General features: G+C 29.7%; 2 protein-coding genes across 2 annotated transcripts; one reads left to right on the top strand and one right to left on the bottom strand.

Moving 5' to 3' along the window:
- Nucleotides 1-312: 312 nt before the first annotated feature.
- Nucleotides 313-5591, bottom strand: LOC114367196 (protein MANNAN SYNTHESIS-RELATED-like). The gene is made up of 6 exons (XM_028324330.1): nucleotides 5141-5591; nucleotides 3027-3171; nucleotides 2837-2907; nucleotides 2452-2537; nucleotides 1220-1793; nucleotides 313-662 (listed from the first exon to the last, which is right to left on the bottom strand). The coding sequence occupies exons 1-6, from the start codon at nucleotides 5246-5248 to the stop codon at nucleotides 384-386; spliced, it is 1263 nt and encodes a 420-aa protein (XP_028180131.1). The 5' UTR covers nucleotides 5249-5591; the 3' UTR covers nucleotides 313-383.
- Nucleotides 5592-20133: 14542 nt separating this feature from the next.
- LOC114425259 (plant intracellular Ras-group-related LRR protein 6-like) lies at nucleotides 20134-24434 on the top strand. The gene is made up of 3 exons (XM_028392108.1): nucleotides 20134-20594; nucleotides 21560-21729; nucleotides 23417-24434. Exons 1-3 carry the CDS (start codon nucleotides 20385-20387, stop codon nucleotides 24102-24104), a joined length of 1068 nt encoding a protein of 355 aa, XP_028247909.1. The 5' UTR covers nucleotides 20134-20384; the 3' UTR covers nucleotides 24105-24434.
- Nucleotides 24435-24536: the final 102 nt, after the last annotated feature.

Raw genomic sequence — 24536 nt, forward strand, 5'->3', positions numbered from 1 at the left:
TGGCTTCATCTAGAGCCAAGACCAGTTGGAACTAGCTATTAGTAGCTGGTTTATTAACTTGGTTAAGCATATAATGTTTTTTATTTTGAAGTATAAATATGGGTATGCTATTATATGGTGTTACTAATTAGTAACTAGGAAACAAAATTGTTTAGATTTCAATATTATCTGAGTATATAGAATTTTTTTTGAAGCTAATGGTAATTTCTAGTGGTGCTTATTAGAGGCCTTGCTAACAGATTTTTGGACTGCATGGGTGAATTTAAACATCAAAACATAAAAGGCAGATATTAACAACTAACACGTGATAACTTTCTCACGAAATGGAAAATATAGCTGCACACTTTTTATTTTTTTATTTTAACCATAACCACTGGGGTAGTTTAACAAAAGCATGCATAAGCAAAATGGTTCTTTTGGGACTCATAGGAAGAAATGTAGTCAGAGGCTGAAGCTGATGGACCAGCTATTTCAGCAGGAACAAGTATCTGGTTTTTCCCTGATAAAATTCTCATCCCAGCAACATTAGCATAGAAGAGGCCAGGAATAGAGGGCACGAAGACTTCACTTTTGGAACATATGTAGAAATCAATGACCTTCTCAAATTCAGAGCTTTTTGATCTGAGAAACTTTCCCTTCTTGTCTTCTGCCATCACAGTTTCCTGTTGAAGCAAAAAGATGTGGACTTCATTCAGCAGTGAAAAAGTGAAATTTGATGGGAAAAAAGTTAAGTGTTTATAAAATTAATTTTGAATGAAATTGGTTTTGATTAAAATTGATTTTGAAGTAATGTGATCTATGTTTGAATGTTATTATTCTAAAAGCAAGTTAGAAGTAAAACTCAATGTAATTTTTTTATCTAATGCAAAAGCTACCTAAAGTTGCATTAATTCAATATCAATTTTAAACTTTGAATCAATTTCTCAATGCAGAACTAAACAAGTAACAGTATGTAGAAAAAAATTCTGACCTCCAAAATTATGGTGAAAAATTGAAAAAGTCTGAAGCAACTATTTGTTGCTTTGCTCTTCAACGTAGTTTTGGAATTGATTTTGGCAGAATTAAAAGCTAATCCAAACACACATTAAACATTTTACTAGAAATCACTTTAGCTGATATTGTAATGTCATTTGAGTCATGTATCGCGAATTTAAACACACTATCACAAACCATGAAGCTTGACTAAATGAAATTAGAATTCGGGTCATTGTAAGACTACCTTGGTATAAGTTTTTGGGAAGATATCTTTTAGTGCATCAAGATCAGAATTCCATTTGGTTTGAGTCACATAAACAACAGTAGTCTCTGGACTGAATCCAATCTTCTTGAGGAATTCACCTATCTCATGTGGCTGGTAACAAAGTTTTCTTCCTGAGACATCTTTTTTGTGACACTCCCTTCCCACCATCTCAGTTCTCAAGTCCACTGCAATGAACTTCCCATTTGAGTTCTGGCTCCAACTTTGTAGCTTTTGGATCATAGAGTCCACAACTTCAAGCATCTCTGCTTGCAACTGAAGAATTCCAAACATTGCTTGGCATGCAAATGAGTCAAGGTTCTTCTTATTTCCTGCTATTGTTGGATTAACCGAGGAAAAGTATGATTCAATCTTTACAATCCCCTTTGCTTTGTATATTGGTTTCACTATCCTTACAATGTAGTCTTGTGAAACCCTGTTAGGTACCTTCACTATTGGTGGATTTCCATTGGTTACAGGCAGTGTCTTAGTTACTCCCACCAACCCATCCAGCCTATTAATAATTTTCTGAACATCATAAATATCTCCAAGGCTCCTGAAATGAAGTTAAATATGTTAAAGAATTTGATATATGTTAAAATATTGATGAATTAATCTTGAGACAAGTTCTGTAGTAACTTAAAGATTGCAAATACTTAGAGATATAAGGTGGATTGAATAGTTAAGGGAGAAGGGAAGATGGAAAAGGTCGCAGGTTTGATCCTCTTTCCTAACAAAATTAACATTCTAACAAATTAATATTTGCCAATAAAAAAAATATTTCAAATACTTGATGAAATTAAGAAATATGAAATCAACTTTATGAGGCAAATTCTGCACCACTATGACCCCTGAGAAAGCAAAACAATTGAAAATACTTGGCCATTACCAAAATGATTCATATGAAAAGCCCTCAATAAGTATTATTATACAGCTTGGTAATTTAGTTAAAAGGGATAGCTAACTTTATGAGGGTAATTTGGGAAAGCCAAGCCTCAGATGATACACTACTTCATCCATGCAACCAATAATAACAAGAAGTTCATCGAACTCTATCCTATGCCGGCCAATATGAGTATAAATCTATAGCATAACAAAGCTATGAAGAAATAATACTTGTGTATAATTCAACACAGAAATAGAACCTCTTGATTATAAAACAAAAAATAGAAATGATTTCAAATAGAACTTATCGTGTTATATAGAGAACGCACATGCTATATCCCAATTTGCTACTCCTGATGTCTGGAAGCACAAGAGTGGCTCCCAAGATTCTAGCTACCACCACTGCATCAGCTATCTGTGCTTGTCATCCCAGAAATGTAAAACCAGAAAAAAGAATGTAGAAAAAGAAAAGGAAGAATTGAAACTGAGTTATAAATTAACTTGAGTTCAATGTCTATGCACTAAATTTTTTACACAGGCAATCAATCATAAATCATCATTAATATGATTTTTCATATAATTGTTTAAAAGTAAAAAAACTTATCATATACGACCATTTTGTGATTAGATCACATTGTAATAATCTTTCAAAGTAGTAAGAAAACAACCAAAATGAAAAGAAAGAGAAAAAAGTGGGGCAACAAATTAACTTGCCTGTGAGATATGATACTCAGGGCCATTTGTTAAGGAGAATGTGATGAAACCTTTAGATTGATGTGCCTCTTCTGCAGGTCCAATAAAAAAGATTCATTCATAATAACTGATGATGCTTCTACTTGATAATATTTATGCATTCATCAATAAGTAACAAAACCAAGATAGATTATGAAAGATGGGAACTTACCAAGTGAAAGGGGGTTCCTACATGGTTTAAGTCCTTTACCATTTTCCATCAAAGACTTTTTGCTTACATGTGAAACCGTTGCAAGGGATTGGTCAATGACTGCTTCAGAGGCATTCTGGGATGCTGGTGCTGCTTCAATATTAACCTTCTCATCGTCAAATGTTAAAAAAAACTTCATTAGTTACTTTGACTAATGATTTGTAAACATATTATTTTTTTCTCTCTCTTTCTGTGACATTAAGCATGGCGATTTCTTGGAAATGAGGGACTAAATTCATATGATTTTTTAAAGCTTAAATATCAAGTTCATTTTTTTCGATAAAAAATATCAAATCATTGATAGTATAAAAGTATAAAGACTTCAACTACTTTACTCGAAAATAAAAGGACTAAAAACTCATTTTTTTCCCTGTCTATTATACTTTATTTTTTTTTCTCCTTTCTTTCTCTCTAACCATCCAACTTTATAAAGTTAAACTTTTACAAGTGTATTACAGATTTGGGGCATAATATCCTAATTCATAATTTAAGTTTTACCTAAACATTTATATAGAAATATTTAAGTTTTACCTAAACATTTACATAGAAATTTGGGCCTGAAGGCAAAGGGATCTATTTATTTGAGGAGTTAATGTTTGTTTTAACTTTTATTTTTACAAAGCTATTTCTAATTGAAACTATAAATAAGAGTTTAAAAATTAGAAATTGTTTGTTATTTTTTCATTTTTTTCAGCTTGGAAGTTCTTTTTTTAAGATAATTTTTTTATAAAAAAATAAAAATTACTTTTATTTAGAAATAGTTATTTTGTGTAATAAAAACTATAATTATAAAAACAAAAAATATTATATAAAATAATTTAATTTACATTTTTTTAATTTAAAAACATTAAAATTATGTATTTCAAAAAAAATAATTAAATGTTAAAAATATTTTTTTTACATAGACACACAAGATTCAAAGTGAGGTGTAAAAAATCTACACAAACTCATCAAAAGCTCTCCCAAGTATATGTTTGGAATCATGCCACATATTCACGTTAACACAAAAACAACATAGAGTAGCATTAGATGAATGCACGTTTCCTCATACATGGACACGAGTCTAAACACATGGCAAGAAGATACATATATATGGCACCACGTTTCATGTGTACACTCTAAGTTTGAGATGAGCTTCACATTTGTACAACAACGTAATAAAAAACTAACATAAATATAAACACAATGAGGTGTAAAACAATATACACAAACTCATCAAAAGTTCTCCCAGATGAATTTTTTGAAACTTCTTATCTCATGGTTTCTTCTAGAAGATAAACTAATTGTTTTAAGAGCTTTTACATAAACGTGTTTAATTAGCTTAGCTTTTACTTTTAAGGAAAAAACAAAAAAAAATAAGTTCAAACATTAATAAGTCTTGCAAATTACTTCATTAAATAACTCTTTTTAAAATAAAAAATTTATGTATCTATATAATATTAGCTTAATTATCATGCCTACTAAATTTGAATAAATTAAACATTCATACATATATAATTTTACAATATATAGGACATCGTGAATGGTGACTCACTTTTTTTCTGCATTTTTAAATGTTACCTTATTATTGTGAATTTTCAATTAAGGAAAAGATTTCAAATCTCTTATGAGTTGAAAAAAAAACACAAAAAGGAAATTAGGGGAAAAAATTGACTCTTGACCATTTTGTGTTAAAAATTCAGGTCTCTCAGTAGTCTCTAATTGCACTAGGTTGTGGATTACAACACACTTTTTCCACTCATTATGTTGTCCTTCTCTAGTCTTACTTAATATTTTGCCTTCTTCTTTATTAAGAAAAATCCTAAAAATCACTAATTATTTTAAATGAATAAAAATTAAGGGTAATTTCCCTTTATTAACAAAAGAGTTCCAAATAAAGGTGAAGTGACGAAAGAATTTTTACTATAACAATTAAAAAATGATAGACTAAATGCAAGCAAAATATTTTATATTTAGAAACCAAAATCTTTCATTAATAATAATAATAATAATAATAATTGATTAGGTATAATCAAAGCTTAATTTTTCAAAAGATCAAAAGGAAAGTGAGACAAGGTTAATTTGAGGTGACTTACATCATACATGGAATCAAAATGGTCTTTCTTGATCATGTTCCCCAACATTATGAACATAGAGAGAGTGAGAAGTCCAGCCAAGGCTTGCCTCAAGTCCATTGTTGACATTTTTCTTTACTCAGAGAATCCTTTCAGAAACTTTGTATCCTCTCTAGAACTAAACCCTCTAAGACCACAATATGTTCTATAAAAAGCCTTGGTTTTGCTGATCCAAGAGGAAGACAGCACCACAAAAGCTAAGAGATGAAACAAACGGAGACGAAATTGACAACCTGGTTCAACATGCACACAAAATTTTTGTTGCCAAAAGCCATTGTTTTTAAAACAAGAGAGTCATATATGTTTACCTTATTGCTCTCTCTATGTATTTGGTTTCAATTTGTAGTTAGTAAAACCAACAAGAACCAACACAATAGGTAGATAACTTGGTTTTTAAGTATGTTGTTAAAGAACTTGATTTATGACTAATGTATGAAGAAGACTTTGTTAGGAGAGACAAGTTGAACTTAATTTAATGATCCATACGTTTTGAACCCTACTATCGGTTAAAAATATCTTTGGTGCAAACAAAAATAGTATAGCATACGCTCAAGTTATTGGTCCAACTCCTTTTTTACATAAAAGACGTCTGGTTGTATGCACTTTAATTTATTCAAGTGACACATCAGAAGATTGCGTTTGTCATGAAGAGATATTTTTAGTCTCATGGAAACTTTATCAGCTTTTGTTCGTAATTGTGTATTTGGTTTCATATGCTCTCTCTCTATCCAAGAAATTATGTAAAATTTTCTATCTCATTTTATGAAAATAACCATGATTTCTTTGCTCACTCTCATTGCAAGTAGTTCTAATTTTATTCTGTGATCTATTTGTAATTATTATTAGGATTTCATACAAAAAAATATGTCATAATTTTTAAACCAGATGTATCCTTAAGATTATTTGTTTTAACATTTTTAAGCCTTGAATGTCCGTTGAAGCCAATGACACTAGAAACATGGATTGGTGTTAACATGCATTGGAACATGTGCAAACTCAAAAACAAGCACGTACTAAATTTGTTTGTGCTTTGAAGGAAAGACATAATAAAATGATTATTGGTAATAAAAATATTGTTATAACATGCAAAACAAAATTGTGGGATTTTATTTTCTTTTTTGTCGTTTTCATTTTTTCTCCGGTCGGTCCAATAGATTGTAGTACTTATTTTATTTTATTTCAATTCTCTATTTTTTATAAGAATAATAATAAGACAATTGCCATAACTGATTTTACATTTTTACCAACCTAAAAATATAATTGAACTTTAAAATAAACATCACATAAAGAATAATTTTAACAAAAAAAATGATTTTCAAGGAATATATACATATATATATATATATAGAGAGAGAGAGAGAGAGATCATATGAAAATCACTTCCTTAGATATGAATGAAAATGATAAATTTCAAATCTTAAAATTATTTGGTCTCTCTCAAAAGCCTCTTTGATTGATTATAGGTTGGTAGGCACATGTCGTTCCCCCTTTTGGTCTATTTGTTCTTTCATTTCTCTTTTCCTTCCTTTGGAATGACCTGTAAGGATTTTGATGTAAAAATTTCTCATGAGGGTTGTGTTGGTTGTGTTTCCATGGAGGGTGAGGTGGTGGTGTTGTTGATTTAGGGAAACCCTTATTTTGTGCTCAACATCTTCTTCTACTCCTAAAAATATTAGCTTGGAGTATGGTAAGGAAAACTTTAAATTGATTTGATTGTTTTTATTGTGTTTATTATGCTTGGAATGATGATGTACATGGTGTTTGTTGATGTTTATGAACTTGGTTGAGTGTTTGCATGAGATTAGGATGAGTGGGTATACCATTAATAGTCATGAAATTCACAAATTTGTTGTCCCATCTTTGCTTTGGCTCAACAAGAATCCCTATAGCGAGGCCAAAAAATGACATAATGGAGCATTTAACTTTAGGAGATTTCGGTCCAACGGGAGTTTGGTTCAGTTTGGCCATAAAAGTGATAGAACGGAGCATTCATCTCCAAGTGTTTTGGCTCAACGATAGAGTTGTGCGACTAGGCCAAAATGTGATTCAATAGAGCATTCAACTTTAGAGGAGCTTTGGCAAACCTTAACTTTGGCTTGCTAAGCCAAAAATGTGTTAAAATACTTATCTTTTTTATTATTTATATGATTTTAAAATATTTATACAAATGTCATATGTTTAATTATAAGATGAATTATTATTAATGAAGTAAGACTTTGAAACAAAAATTGAGAAGTGCAACAATTGTTATCAAGCTTACAATTGTCTTATAAGAATTTACAAAGGAGATTATTTGTTGATATGCATATGCCATAATTATTATATAAGAATACAATTATTTTGGTATTGGAAAGGATTTTGTTGAATGCAAAGTTATGAAGACTATGATGTTTTGAGAAATTAAAATGGAATGTTGATAAGATGATGATATATGTGATGTGAATGTGAATCTTGTATGGAATTGTCTCTATATGTTAAAAGGAGTTAGTTATGTTCCTTTGGGAAGACTATGATGTATTGAAATGGTCAAAGAGTGAGACCATATTAATTGGCGTGGCTTATAAGGGGCCACTTATATGATGTTGAAACTCAATGGAGTAAAGTCAGTCTTGGATATTGAGGTTGTCTATTGGTTTATGATGAACATCAATTGTGATGATGGATGTTGGTGATTGTATTATGTTGAGAATTCTGATAGTTGATGTTGAATGTGATTTATGATGTCAATGACTCATAATGACAAGTGGTGATCAAATTATGCTATTGATGTTAGTTGAGGATTTATGATATGATTATGTTTCATATATCATGTGAGATTGTTGAGTTTTTTATGTTGATGTTTATTGGTGTTTACCGATGAACAATATTAGATTACTTTTATATGAATTGAGTTTTGTTATAAGCTTATGAACTAAGTATTGTATAAATTTTCAATTATTATGTATAGTATTTTTAAAGTATACAAAGTTTAATTTTCTCATTTTTTCTTACATTTGGAATTCATTTATTTGTGTATATGTATAGTTTTGTTTTGGTAAGCTTATCCTTACGTGTGACATATGTGATTGTGACTGTAATGATCCCAAATTGGACATTTTCAAGAGGGCAAATAGTTGTTATGGTGGATCTTCCTCTTAGAGGCATGTTAGATGGACCGAACAATGGAATTGAGTTGCATTTTTCTCTTTTTTCCCCTTGGTCTAGTTTCATGTATAGAAATTATCAACTTATATTTGTCTTATGCATATTTTCCAAGAGTTTTACGTAATCAAAGATTTATCTTCTTTTAAAAGGTTGAAGTGTCATGAGGCTTCTAATTTTATTTAGACATGTTTTACAACATCATGGTTTATATCTCAAGTTCTGAGTTTAATTGTTGGCTTAATTTGGTTTCAAGGAAAGTTTATATTGCATTTTCATAAATAAACTATTTAAAAAGGTTTTCAATTAAACAAAACCATATGCTTATACTAGTTGGTTATGTAACAAAAGTTGGTCACTACAATAGAGAAGGGAGATCGAGGGACTTATCACCACACTAAGGGCGTGTTTGGTTTAGAAAATGGAAATAGAAGATAAATTTTTTAATTAAATAAGAGTTTAAAATGTGTGGTGAGTTCTGCATGAAAATTACATAATTTCTTTTTTATTTTTTTCCTCTCATCCTAAACCAAACACAACCTAAGGGAGCTATCCAATAATCCTAAGATGAAAGAAAATATGCTCTAGGAAGAAGAGCTTCAACCCTTTCAACCTTGAGAACCAAAAGAGTGTCTTGAGGAGGAAAGAAATGAGAGCAAAGTTAGGGGAGGACTTTAATCTTTCTTTTTTTATGTGTGTAACTAGAGAAAAAAGAGGATTTTAGAGGAGTTGAAGGCTTTCATTCCTTCTAAGGCCCGTTGTAGCTATACTCACATCTCCCTTAATGCCCATAACACAAAACTAGATAAAATCATCTACAACATATAATTTTTTAAAGCATTTTATTTACTAAGGTTAAATAAATTTAATTCCTCTTGACATTTTTAGTAAAATATGTAGTCATATAATTAGGAAAACAATGATGTTACAATAATGATTTGATCATAAAAATTGGTACAACAAATTACTTTCATTAGATGTACTTCATTCAAACTCGATTATAAGCAAATAGGAATGAGGTATAATAATCTAAAATTAGCACAATAAATTACTTTCATGATATCTTAACTGATTTTACCTTGTTCAATAAAATCATCCTTAAAACATCATTTATTTAAGGCTTAAATATTGTTTTCATACTTGAAAAATGGTCCATTTTCATTTTACTACCTAAAATTCATTTTTTTTCATCTAAGTACTCAATATTTTTTTATGTTTCACTTTAGTATTTTTGGTTAGTCACATTCTGTGAAGTGGTGAAGTGACAGAGGGAGTGTCACGTTATCAATGTCTAATCACTAACATGTCAACAAATTTTTCACTCCTCCCTCACCCTCTTCCTCCTTTTCCAAAGGCCCCTTCCTCCACCATATTTACCTTCACATTAACATGAAACCATCATTGGAACCCTCATCGCCGTGCACAACTACACCGGCGAGTCTAGCTGGCTCTTCCAGCTCACTACCGTCCACTTCCCCAAGGCCAGCTTTGTCACCTACGCCCTCGACCACTAGGGCCACGGCTTCTCCAACAGCCTCCTCGCTCACATCCTCAATATCAACCTCCTCGTCGACGACTGTGTCACCTTCTTCAAGAATTTTCGTTCTTGCTTCGATCCTCACTTTCTTCGTTTCTCTACGTTGAATCCCTCGATGACGCAATCGTGCTTTTAATCATTCTCTGCCACCGCAAAATGTTATGGAGTGGCATTATTCTCAATAGCGCCATGTGCGGGATCAACGCCAAGTGAAACATAAAAAAATGTTGGATACTTAGATGAAAAAAATGAAATTTAGGTAGTAAAATGAAAATGACATATTTTCTAGATATGAAAAACATATTTAAGCATTTATTTAATTTAATTTTTTTCCAATGACCTAGGATTCATTTGTTTAAGTTTACTTTTTTAAAAATGCTTTTTAATAAAAAAAAAACATTTTTTATGGATTTGTCTAAACAAATTTCTCTTAAAGAAAATAATAATGTTATGTTTTTTTTATAAAAAAAAATGATCTATTTAAACACATTTTCCAATGCTATAAATATCTAGTTGAAAAATAAAACATTTAACATGAGGAATACATATAAAAAATGCTTGGTTTCAACTTGTTTTCCTCTACACTAAATATCATAAAGAACTGTTTAGAAAATAAAATTATAGTCTTCCATCTTAATGGTTATCGGTTTCATCGATGAAATATTGTCACCATTGTTTACAGAAAAAAGATTTGTTTTTTTTTTTATATATTTCAATGCTATAACTGGCATTCTTGGTACATATGGTAGTTGATGGAAGTCCCTACTATAATGAACCGGGTTCAAATGCTGGTAAGGAAGAAAAAAATTCAATGCTATAAATATCTAGTTGGTAAAAAAAAATTTACACGAGGAAGATATCAATAAAGTTTGGTTTTTCAATTTGTTTCCCATACAATAAATATCATAAAGGACAGTTTAGAGAATAAAATTAAATTCTTTCATCTTGATAGTGATCGGTTTCATCCATGAAATGTTACCATTTGAAAAAGGTTCATTTTTCATCTTTCAATGCTATAAATACGTAGTTGAAAAAAAAATACTACATTAAATAAATATATTAAAATACTAATATTTAACACAAGGAAGATATAAATAATGTTTGGTTTCAATTTGTTTCCTCTACAGTAAATATCATAAGGACAATTTAGAAAGTAAATTTTATTTTTAGATAAGATTAAAAAGATAAATGAGAATAACTAACATTTTTAATTAATGTTAATTAATTATTTTTTTCTTATATATATAATTAGCAAATAAGATGGAAGAAAAATTGAATATTTGATTGCAGTAATATCAAAATTGAAAAAAAAAAATGTTACTTCCTAGTTCCTACAATCTTGGTGACCGCGAATAACTCATTTTTGAGTTGGATAGACAATTTTTCTTTTGGTGTAGTTGAATAGACAATATACTAAATAACAACTTTAAATGTTACAGAGAATAAAGACAATATATTAATTTGAAAATCTTGGCTACCTCCTCATCTTCTGTTGGACCATGTTTAACTTTAAACCCACCTCATTTTAATTATAATTTTATTTGATATTTGATATTTGAGATTGATCAATAAAACAACCTACAGAAAAATAAATAATTAAGATTGTTAGGTCAGTAAGTGCAACTTTGCTCTCGTTTCGATCTGTCTATGTTCACGGTGCGCAGGTTAATTATATATTAATGGTCAACGCTTACAACTGTCATCGTGCTTGCAACTTTTAATTCGACTGACTTTTTCTTTAGTTGTGTTATTTGACCAATACAATATTATCTTTTTTAATATTACTATTATATATATATATATATATATATATATATATATATATAAATAAATGAGAAGGACAATAATATCTAAGTGTGTTGACATCCCTGCTGACTGTAGTAACCCAAATATCATTAAAACAAGAAAAGAACAAAGATAACTAGATAGGGGACTAAGTCAATTCGTAAGAAATAGTCTACACAGTTATATAAACATTTATTATGTTTGTTAATTATCTGATTGGGACTCTCAACAAGTGAGGAACCAATCTACTCTCTTGACAGTGAAAGGCTTCGGAGGGTGGATATCCATAGCAAAAGTCTTTAAAAGGGAAAACTTGGACATGGAGTGAGCCATGCACCCTTTAGAGTGATTACCTGTCAAGGAAACATTAGCAGAGACCATGGATTGGACTCCCTGAAAGAAGGGATAATTGTTCTGGAAACGAATTTGATTGCGGCAGAACCAAATCACCCAGAAAGTATTAATCCATAAAGTACACATAACTATATCTAGTTGGATGTTGAATCTCCTCACACCAGATCTCCCATTGGTCTAGGTTAAAGAAGAACCTTTGGTTGAGATATGAGTGAAGGAGAGAGCATTAGACTAGCCAGAAAAGTCTTCACAAGATGCACGGATGGGTAACAGACCCCTTTGATTTTCATGGGCTCCCATAATGGCATTAAAGTCCCCATTGTACAACAAAGGACCCTGGTGGTTGAGGTGAATTAAAGAAAGGTGGCTCCAAAGTTTGTGTCGTTGGACATATCTAGTAGAGCCATAAATAGCCGGCAAGTTGTAAATTTGTTATCAACGGAGATAGACATAGAAAGATGCTAATTAGTGGAGGATAGAATCGAAATATCAGGTTTTAATTCAGGGGAACAAATACACCACTGGTTAGGAGCCAAAGGGCCCCTATTATTAGTTGGGAAAGGAATGAGATGCCATTATCTCCATAAATTTGCAGGAAAGGAATCAAGAAGGGTCCAAGGCTTGGCCAAGAAGAACAGGTCGATTTTGTTGGATACATAACTCCTTTAAGACACGCCTAGTATCCAAGTTGGTGATGTCCCTAGCATTCCAAAACATGACCTTCATTTTCGATGAGATGAAGAACCACCCTTATATTAGCACGAGTGTTATGAATTCTACTAGCACTAGGAGATGATTCCTTTTGCTTCAATCTTTTTATTTTGTGATTTAGAAAGCACCACTTTAAAGTCAAGGTCTGCTAGGGGAGCAGTTTCTTCCGGGTTCGGGATTTCTTCATTTGAGCATTCCTCTATCAGATCAGCCAAAAATCTAGAGACCACCCTTAGGACATTGGCTGCAGCAACTGAAACTAATTGAATGAGATCTATTTCATTCACCTGGGTGCCTACAATGGGAGAAAAGGAACTGGAAAAGGAATCCAAGACATGCAATTGCACTACCCCTAAGGGGGAAGGAGGGAGAGGCCTCCTTAATCACAGGATTGTTCGTTTGTTGATTTTTTGTTGCACTGCGACTAGAGCTTTTCCTGAAGTGTCACCATGAGCTTCCACACTAGAAGCCAACATCTCTCAATTTGAAATTGTATGCCCAATAATTTTGATGTGTGTGCAGAAATGGGGGAGATTTTCGTAGGCAATATTAACAAAAAAGGCAAAATCTTCCCTTTCAACTAATATTTGATCATGGAGCTCAACTGTTAAGTTGATGTCGACAAGGACTCTAGCATAGTGCCCAAACCTCATGTTGCTCGTTGCATCATCCAGAACTAAAGGAACACATATACCCCTTGCAATAGCAAAAAGTATGTTGTTACTGTGCCTATATGTTAAAAGGAATTAGTTATGTTCCAGGAAGACTATGATGTATTGAAATGGTTACTGAATGAGACCATATTAATGCACCTGACTTATAAGGGATCATTTATATTATATATGTTGAAACTTCATGAAGTAAAGTCAGTCATGGTGATTGAGGTTGTCTAGTGATTTATGATGTACATAAATTGTGATGATGGATGCTAATTGTATTATGTTGAGGATTCTAATAATTGATATTGAATTTGATTTAGGATGTGAATGACTCATAATGATAAGTGGTGATCAAATTATGTTATTGATGTTAGTTGAGGATTTATGATATGATTATGTTTTATATAATTTTGTCCCCTCATTTCAAAATATAAACATTTGATTATCGTATTTTAGAAAATTCATAATTTTAATCTTTGTATTTTAGAAAATTTATAATTCTTCCTATGTTTTATTTATAAAAAATTTTACTTTGTAATTAATTAAATCATTCTTGATGATACCTTAAATGAATATGTTAGACTATTTAGAATTTCAATTAGATCAAAAGAAAAAAAGTTAAACGTAGACAAAATTGAAAATTTGATTAAAATTGTATTTTTTTAAAAAAAAAATAGGAAAATTAAATGTCTCTATTTAAAATAAGAGAACTAAAATTATAATTTTTTTTAAAAAAATAAAAGAATCAAATATCTCAATTTTAAATTAAAATGATCAAAATTATAAATCAAACAAAATAGAATGAAGCCTATAAAAAATTGATAGAAGATTTACACTTTCCGTGGATACACATTAAACTTTTATTATAAATGAGTAGCTTTCTAATTAGTTGACTAAAATTTTAGATATAATTTTTTTTTTCAAAAGTTACAAAACGCGTCAAAATTCTAAATTTATCATACTAAGAACTGGTTTACATTTTGGATAAGTTCACAGTATAACTGATCTTGTCGAAAATTGAAAAATAAATTAGTTAATGTTTTTTAAAGAAGATATATTTAATACTAAGTCAAGTCTTTTAGATTAATTTTTATTTTGGAAAATCTTAGTGTCAACAAATTTTAGTGTAATTTATTTATTTATTTTATCCAAGTAACAACTACTATTTATTTAGGGTACAAAAACTACTATTATCTTTTCTTTGTTGATCAGTAGATTTGCTAATAAAATTTAATTATTTTTCATAAATTTTCTCAATTTAAGATAAACAACTATATAATAAATACATATTAAGGGCTCGTTTCATATATAATTTGATAGAATTAATTATGATAAAACTAATTTTAAATATAATTTAAATATACATTTAAATATTAAATTAAAAATGTTACACTAAAATAATTTATTTATAGAATTTCTCATACGGACACTAACAAAATTAATGTCAGATTCCAAACGTAATTGTGTACCACTGTTGACCTGATGTCCAGTCTCATTTGTTGAAATTGTTTGTACGAAAAGGGGTTTGAATTTCACATTTTAAACGAATTTTATCATTTGAAGAAATCATAAATAATATTAGCAGTTTTATTTGAATAAAATGACTAAAATATTCTCGAGTCAGTGGGTAATAAAACAAAAGAGAGGAAAGTAAAGTCAAGGGAAAGATAAGTTGTACCGAAGAAATTTTATATTAATTTGCAGCATCTAGTACGGCAATTAGACCGTTGAAAGAAAAATAATTACAATTTGTGGATTTGTTGTGTGTGTATATATGTGATCACTAGCTGGTCAACCAAAGAAGATTATCCAAAACATTATTTTAACAAATATTACTTCCTATCAATGTGTATAATTATATATACCCAATAAAAAATGTATACTTGTTCTATTTTTAAACAAAAACATTCGATTTTATCGGCTACCTTCACATGTGTGAGAGATTCATACACAATGATTTCTTGATAAGGGGTGTTTAGCTGGGATTAGGGAGATTGTTTAAGTTTTTCAAGAATTTAAAGTTAAAAATATTATTTTTTTTCCTAAGAAAGTGGCATTCTAAAACAAATCCTTTTATTATATCATTTAGCAAAACATTTTTATTGGTGGGATAGAAATGCAAGATCCTATTTATTTAAGCATACTAAATAAATTTTTTTAAATGATTCTCAACAAACATAGATTTTTAAAGTATTTTTTATAAATGAAAAAAAAATCGACTTAATTGTCTAATAAATTATTTCAACATTGAAGTTGCCCATAGATTAGGTGAAACAAACCATGGTTGTTATTTTCCGCTTTTCAAATGATATTATTTTATAGTCATCTTTCTCTGTAAACAAAGGAAACAATTCAGGAAAAAAAGAAACAACAGCAACAACAACAAATTATATTCCACACACACAAAAAAAAAACGCAACAAATATAAACGTATGTAATTTTCAGCTGTCAAGAGACGCACTACCACTTTTACGCCCACTAGTTCAAAAAAGAAATTTTGCAATAGATTTTTACATCTGTTATTTAACAGTCGATGTAACAAAGGATACTGTAACAATTTTGTAACTAAGTGAATAATTTAACGACATTTCTAAATTTAATCGATGACAAAATTGATGTGAGAGCAGGCCATGAAATTAACTACCACTCAATGTTGACGATGACGATCTTGACCACAATGTCAGAGTAGTGGGAGTTTAAGGTGTCATACAATGCCACTAGCCATTTATTGTTGGATTTGGCGTCCTTCGCACTTGCTTAAGACTGTTAGTTCAAGAAAGAGGTTTTAAATCGCAGTAGGAAAAAAAAAAGCAATTCAAGAATTGTGCACTTGTTTGGTTTGGTTTGTTTTTTCAGGTTTAGTGGTGTGGATGTTGGGGTTTGAAGGTTCACAGAAGACTAAAGGATTGTTACTTATGCTTTGGTTTGTGATTCTACAATGATTAGGGATTTCAGTTCCTAAGATTAAACTCTTGTTCATTTGATGCAAGTTGTTGTTGTTTATGAATGGATTAAATTGGTGCAAATCAATTCCAAATCTCAATAGGGAAAGCAGATCTAGAAACTGGCAATGGCATCTAAATAAAAATGATGAAGAAAAAAAAACATTTTATAACGTCAACATGTACGTAGCCAAGAATAACCGATGTGGAATGTTGTTTTTAAGCAATGTTGTATGTATAATGTGCAGTAACGATGGATTTGTCTTTCTATGTTAGACTACCATCAAGGAGTAATTCAAAATTTTAATTATTTTTTAACTTATTTCAATTCAAAATTAATTTTAACCTCATAATTAATTGAGAGTTTTTCATTAACGTGAAATTAATAAACATAAAAAATTATCTAAAATTAATTTTAAACTCAAAATAAATTTTTTAAAATGAAATCAAAGACTCACTTCCCCTTTTGATACCATTGAAGAATTTCTCACCTTTTTGCCGACTGCTATTTTTTTTCTTAAGGTGAAATGTCAACTACTAATTTAAAGCGTACATAAAGTGTGTTATACCTAGTTCAAAATGAAATTACAAAAGTAATTAAATCATAAGTCAGATGAAAGAATAACTTTTGCCTAATTTTACGTTGGGTCAGACACATTTAAGAGACTTGACGGTCTAAAATGTTAAGCCAGTATTAATTTTGAGGAAACATTATTTTAGTTACTGAAAGATTAATAGAATTTGTCAATTTTTTAAAAGATGAAAAAGTTGAACATTTTTTTTCAAATACTATAAATTAATGTTAAAAAATAATATTAATATAATGTTTTCTTCTTTTGAGAATGAAATTGTTTATTTTCATTTTACTGGAACTAATGTAATTAATCAAATCTTTTAGATACCAAAATAATATTTTACTCTAATATTTCGCAACTCTATATCATTAGGCCAACTAGGTCAGAAAACAAGCTAATTAAGTCGTTTAATTGAGCTTTAAGAAGTGGCAAACAATTGGTTATAGATTAGCATTTAGTAGTGTTTTCAAACAAAAAATTAATTTAGAGTTGATTTTTTTATTAAAAAAAGTTGAATTTTAAGGTTGAATTTTGTTTTATCCCTAACATTAAGTGTTTTTTTAATGTTATCATTTAAATAATATCACTCCAAAGTTTAGATTTTCAAGTAGTTCTGATCATAAGTCTTCTTGGGATAAATTTCTTTATTATTGACAAATAAAATAAGAAAATAAACTAAATAAACTTCTTTGATAAGCTAAAATCAAGCATATCTGGAATAAAAGTTATACTACTGAATTACTGAGCTTGGTCTTAGTAGTATAGGTAACTTGTATTGCATACTTTTTTTATTGTACTAAAACATGGATGTGAAGCACGACAAAATAAAATTTGTTATCATTTATTTTGAAATGCAGCATCATAGTTGACATGAAGTACGTTACTTATAAATGAAATAAAAACATAATTATCTTCATAACTTTTGGAATGTTATGACTTGTACGATATTATCTCGGAGCTGACCTTACAACTAAATTCAATAAATAATAAAACCGCAAAATGATAATCTTTCTAGAGACTGATATATGAGAATACCAACTAGCTAGGTTTGATTTGGTCTAACGATGGAACGTAAAAAACTATTCAAATAATAATAATAATAATAATAATAATAAAAGTTGAAATTTTGGTACATACTTTAAGTCACTTATGGCTGTGTGCATCAAAATGTCTTTTATGTAAACTCAACAGAAATCACAAGCAGCCCGAGATTCGCGGCAGTCGGGGACAGATCAGAAGTACCCTTTTCAACTTTATATTTATTTTTTTTGTTTTCCAATTATTAATAATAAGTAATTAAGGATAAGGATAAACTATTTTGTCCTACCAACAAATGGTATTTCAGATGGTAAGATCCAAAAAGAAAGAAAAATGTGTGTTTGATTTTTATTACTGATATGAAATTTTTGTAAATGTATTTTTATTTTAATGTTGAAGTCTGTTTTAATCTTGGTAAGTTCTTGGAATTCAAGTTACTTAAAAAAAATTCAAAAAAAAAACTATTTTGTTCTTATAAATGTTTTGACCTATTTATTATTTAATAAATATTACAAAGAAAAAATTATATAAATATTTGAGTTTATTTAAGAAAATATATATGATTTTTAATACAATTAAATAGATATTTTAATGACATTGACTAAAAATGATTGACATACATTATCAAATAATTTTAATTAAAATGTTAAGTAATTTTATAGTTTTATTTTGGTATAACATGTTTTTATTAAATATTTTTTTGAAATATTATAAAAATTAATTAATTCCAATAAAAAATTGCATTACTAATCAATCGAACTATTTTAAATATAAATTTTAAAATAATTATTACAAAAATTAATAATTAAAAGAACTTATATTTCCCTTTTAATCTTTTTTATTTAAGGTAAAATTTTATTACTTTTATTTTTATATAATTTTACATTTCTCAACTATTTAAACATATATTTTTGTGAAACACTTATGAGATAACTTTTTAGCTTTTAGTTAACTTTTTAATTTTTAGTTAACTTTTTAATTTTTAGTTTGCTTTTCAGATAATTTTGTCAAACATATTCTTATTGGTCATTAATGGAGTGTTTGTTTGATATATAAAAATATTTAGGAGGCCTTTGATAGCTGAAAATTTTTTACTTTCCGACGAATCAATTTTAACTCACTTTTCCGCAAAAATATTTCTAAGGAGGGTGGAAATCCAAGTTTGTAGAGGGTAAATTTTAATTACACAAAATGACTACATTATTCTTTTTTACAATTACAAATTAGATTCTGCCATTACATGATATAATAGCTGAAAATTCTTTTATGAGAACATTATTTTTGCTTGCATTTTTTAGGATACAATGCTTATGGTTATTATGTTGACGTTGCATCATTAATTACGACCTATCTATTGAAGTAGTGTTTGTGATATATTTTAATTTATATATTTTTACACTTTCATGTGTTTTTCATTGTCTAAAATTTTTATATTTGACATTGTTCTTGTCAAGCATTACTAGATATAAATTACTTGCATTTTTTTTATTGTCATACAAATTTTGACTATACCAATCAATTGATTGGGTTCCATAATGTGATTTTATGAATACAAAACAAAAAATAAAAAATGTCAAATTGTTGAGATGATTCAATAATTATAAGATGCATTTTTTTTAATGAATGATATATTTATAAGAAATTCTTATATACCAAGAAAAGTTATAATATAACCAAACATGTGAATCTTTACATATTAGTAATCAAGCTTCTCAATCATCATAATTTTCGGTTATGTAAAAACGATTCATCTATCAAATGCCCCCAAGGGCATTGCAATGGATTAATAAATATTTAATGAAACTGAAAAATATTATATTTAAACTAAAATGTCCTTATTTAACACAATGATTTTTTATACTTGCACCACTAGTAATCAATATTAAATAAGAATATATTTAAAAAATACATTAATTAAATTTTGAAACATTGGGGAAAAAAATAGAAAGTTAAATATTAAAAGATATGAGGAGGTAGTATATATATTCTCATTCTATTAAAAAATTATAAGAAGCTTAATATCTTAATTGGAAATATAAATTAGGAGGTGGTGGTAATCAAGTGGGCAACGTGGCTTTGCTCATTGCTAGCAACATTTGACCCTACGGCTCTTGTACTTCCATCCAACGTCACTCCCTCATCCGTACGTCTTTTCGTTCTTCCTTTTCACCCATAAATTTGTGCGTAACTGCGTACACACTTCATATATGAACCAAGAAAATCTATATATTCCTTCTTTCACCCATTTGTGTACACACTATATAATCCCCCACTTATCCCTCTTTCTCTTCACCATCCAGCCATCTCTCTCTCTCTCTCTCTTGAAGTGTTGGAATTTGTTTTCAACTTCCCAAGGGGGAAAAAAGTCAAAAAACAAGAAAAAAAGGGGATTGTGTTTGTGACTTTTTATCGAGACAAAATCGAGTCTTTATTTATAAAGTGATATATTTTGCAATTATATGTATGAATATGTACCAATTGCAACAGTTTCATATTCAACCCATGATGATGAAGATGGATAATACGATGAGGAAGAGGGAGAGAAGCAAGGCCATGGAGAAAGAGAGGCTTCATGTGATGGACTTGAGTGGCATGTCCTTGGAGTTTCTTCCCAAACCTTCGCTTGATTTAGCCACCATTTGCAAGTTGGACCTATCTAATAACAATCTCCAGGTAAGTCTCAAGATAAATTCAGTCATATATTTCGATTTGTTCAAAATAATGAATAATTTTAGAACCCTTATAGATATGGAGTTTCGTATAATCTTTAGTCTTAACTCTGCAAAATATTCATCTTATAACTCATAATAACTCTACTTTATATCTCTATTTTATAAAGGGTAAAAAAATTAATAAATTTTTGGTTATCATCATCTGCGCTTATCTTTCTTTTTGCCCGATTGTGATTAATTATCAAATAGTCAACTTCATGAGAAAGGTTCCATTTCTTTAGTCATGTTTGAATTAATGATTATACGAAAAAGGATTTCATTGAGAAAGATAGCCTACTTATCCCTCAGAGGGATTTGTTTCTGATTGTAGGAGATAATCTTAATTCACACACACACAAAATACATAATATATTTTATACTAAATATGAACTTGCTGATAAAAATAAAAATAAAACTAAATATGAACTTGGATATAATCGAGAATAAGGAAGAGAACGAGAAATGAATAAGTGAGTTCCAGAAACATGGAATAAGTGCATCCACTTATAATTCAATCTATCCCATATCTCTTTTTTCCTTCTCATTAGACGGTGCAGTCATAGGAAAGTTTAGAAGGATATTAATGAGTATTTATACTATAAGAAAAGAAGAATCAATCTTTTTTTTCATTCTATGGGTTGATATACGAATTAAACACTACCATTTTACTTAGTTAATTTGTTAAAATCCAATTTTTGATAGAAACTATTTATATCTTAATCTGGATATATAATAACCGTGTGATGAGTGTATGATTTATATTATACTTGAAAATAACAAGAGGGAGTTATAGATCTATTTTACAATTGATAATTTGTTGGTTCCTCCTGCTTATAATATAATTGTCCTCCAAGTTGTTTATATAAATGTTTTCTTAGATATTATATAAATTTTTGTGTATATATAAAAAAATATTTTACTCTGAAGGAAATTCCGGAATCCTTAACGGCAAGACTTCTAAACGTGGAAGTGTTGGACGTGCGTTCCAACCAGCTAAAGTCCCTTCCTAATTCCATTGGCTGCCTTTCTAAGCTCAAGGTTTTGAATGTCTCAGGCAACTTCATCGAATCCCTCCCCAAAACCATTGAGAATTGCAGGTTCCTTCATTTTCATCATCACTTCTCTTTCTATTCTATTTTTTTATGATAATAAAATCATCATGTTCTGGGATTTTGCATATATATAAATTAACTTTTCTATTTATAATTAGCTGAAATTGAACCTGTTCAAATAAGTTGACATATAATTAATTTGCGTACTTTTTTCTAATCTATTTTCGACCGGCATGTATCAGAATACAGCAAATATGTTAACAATTTTAGCTGTATATGTGTTACTTTCTTTTGGTGTATGACTTTAAAAAAAATAAATTAAAATGTATTAATAGTCGTTTAATTAATAAAGTTTGGTACTAGTATTGAACAAAGTAGCTGGTCGATTCCTGTGTATATCTACTCCATTCAAATCTACTATTACAATTTTCGTATCCTATTCTATATTCCTAGCTCTAAGTAAATTATAACAAGTTAATATTAAATAGCAATATCTACTTGTCATTTTTTCCCTAAGTTATTTATTAAAATGATAAAAAGGACGAGAAAAAACAGACGGCAATTTTGATTTCTTTTTTTGTCAATAATATTTATTTCATATGTGTTTCTTTTATGGGTAACCTTATGTAAAAGAGAAATTCTAGTCTCACATATTTTTTACAATTAGGAGGGCTGAGAAGGAAAGAATCAAGAGAGGGAAATATGTGATAAAAAATAATTAGTTGTGTAATAAAAAATATTGTTTTTTATGGAAAAAAAATCACCATTTTCTACCTGAATTATCAACGGTTCTTCCTGTCGTTCTACGTTATCAGTGACAAAAATGTTTGTGGACAAAACGTCTCCGTTCTTCAATTTTCTTTTGGCATCAAATCCCGCGTACGGCGTACGAAAGTCGCCAAATCCTACATCATGTTTGCATTCGAAAGCTTAATAAACGATAGTCTAAATATATTATTAAACACATGTAATTTATTTTATGATAGCGAATTATGCAAAGGATGATAGCAACTTGTACACCTTTCTTTTGAAGAAAAAACAAGAAAAATCCGTTAAAATAATATGGAGAAAATAAGCATCCACAAATTGTGGGATCCAGTTTCAAAAAAGATTCCCTCATTTTTTTTTTAATATTTGTCTTTATTATAGTTATATTTTGGATTGTATATCAAAATCTAAGGTAGGTGCACTCGACTAAAACAAATTTGAAATATGGCTAGCCCTGGATAGTTATTAATTTGATCTAAATTAATTGTATGTTAAGAAATTAAATGTCATAAACGAAGAGTGCATGTGACTCTGAAGGAAAAGGCACCGATTGATGATGACCCTCAACCTTTTGCATTGTCAAAAGGCACCGATCACACAATAATAATAAATCTATATAATACAGGTCAAATGACGGCGACGATATGTAACCATGAATAATTCCAATTTAATTATTCTAATTCTTCAACCTCCTAAATTATTCCATTGTAATTTCAACATGCCATTCATTAATTAAGCATTTCTAGCTCTTACATCACAAAATCAATATTGTTATTCCTAGCAAATCAAAATGATATGACATGTTTAGAAGCGTGCAAGAAACAAAATAAGATTAATTGATTGTAATAAATCGAGGGGTTATTAACTGTGTTTGTGTGTGTGTATCATAATTTATTCATGTTGATCATTACGTGGTTCATTGTTTTAACATGCATGCATGCTATGATGAATTTTGACCCACCAGAGCCTTAGAAGAACTGAATGCAAACTTCAACAAGCTGAGCAAGCTTCCAGACACAATAGGGTTTGAGCTCGTAAACCTAAAGAAGCTCTCAGTGAACTCCAACAAGCTTGTGTTTCTTCCAAGCTCCACTTCACACTTAACAGCTTTGAAGGTTCTTGATGCACGCTTGAATTGCCTAAGGGCACTTCCAGAGGACCTTGAGAACCTTATCAACCTAGAAACTCTAAATGTGAGCCAGAACTTCCAGTATTTGGACACCCTCCCTTACTCCATAGGGCTTCTCTTGTCACTCATTGAACTTGATGTTAGTTACAACAACATCAAGACCTTGCCTGAGTCAATTGGGTGCCTCAAGAATCTTCAGAAGCTGAGTGTTGAAGGGAACCCTCTTACTTGCCCCCCTATGGAGGTGGTGGAGCAAGGACTTCATGTGGTGATGGAGTACATGCATCATAAGATGAACTCAAGTGATCAAAACAAAACTAAGAAAAGGTGGTGGATTGGGAAGATTGTGAAGTGTGGAACCTTCAATAAACAAATGAGAGGTGGGAAACGACCAGAAAATGAGGGTTACAACATGCTTAAGCACCAGAATATCAATGGCCTTGCTTCCCCGGGTCTCATGGGAATGCTCTCACCTCTGCGCCTCTTCTCTCCCCGTCATTCACCCCGTCGTTCCTTCGGTTGAGAAGTAACAAAAATTATTACAGGATCTATAAGACCATTGTATATTTAGGGTTTCAGTTAATTTTTATGTGATATATAATTGATTTTTTTAATTTATAAAAAAGATAATTATTAGCAAAATTTGATTATGTATCATGTAAAAATTGCTCAAAGACTAGTAGTCTTGATTCATGTAAGAATTTCTCTCATGTTGAATAGTTTGGTTAGCTGTGTTGAATTCCAACAATGAAAGGTGTCACAATTATGAATGGAAGAAATTGCGGGTTAGGTTGTATGTAAAATAATAGTATCATTGAATTGAAAATGATGGTGGGTTTGTCCGTTTGTGAAACTTTGAAAGTCTGTTCATGTCAATTTCTTCTAAAGATAGATCAATGGTTGTTAACAAGATAAAATGATAGTCTAGTTTATTTGCAGTTCTTTAATCCTGTAC

Source organism: Glycine soja, chromosome 9 (assembly GCF_004193775.1).
Source record: "Glycine soja cultivar W05 chromosome 9, ASM419377v2, whole genome shotgun sequence".
NCBI classification, from domain to species: domain Eukaryota; kingdom Viridiplantae; phylum Streptophyta; class Magnoliopsida; order Fabales; family Fabaceae; genus Glycine; species Glycine soja.

What these genes read in the sequence shown, in the direction of transcription:
- LOC114367196 (XM_028324330.1), bottom strand. Translation starts at nt 5,248, where the DNA reads ATGTCAACAATGGACTTGAGGCAAGCCTTGGCTGGACTTCTCACTCTC. An exon ending in ATTTTGATTCCATGTATGAT is followed by an intron (nt 3,172 to 5,140) that starts GTAAGTCACCTC and finishes GACGATGAGAAG; the next exon opens with GTTAATATTGAAGCAGCACC. An exon ending in AGCAAATTGGGATATAGCAT is followed by an intron (nt 1,794 to 2,451) that starts GTGCGTTCTCTA and finishes ACTTCATTTCAG; the next exon opens with GAGCCTTGGAGATATTTATG.
- LOC114425259 (XM_028392108.1), top strand. Translation starts at nt 20,385, where the DNA reads ATGAATATGTACCAATTGCAACAGTTTCATATTCAACCCATGATGATG. An exon ending in TATCTAATAACAATCTCCAG is followed by an intron (nt 20,595 to 21,559) that starts GTAAGTCTCAAG and finishes TTTACTCTGAAG; the next exon opens with GAAATTCCGGAATCCTTAAC. An exon ending in AAAACCATTGAGAATTGCAG is followed by an intron (nt 21,730 to 23,416) that starts GTTCCTTCATTT and finishes TTGACCCACCAG; the next exon opens with AGCCTTAGAAGAACTGAATG.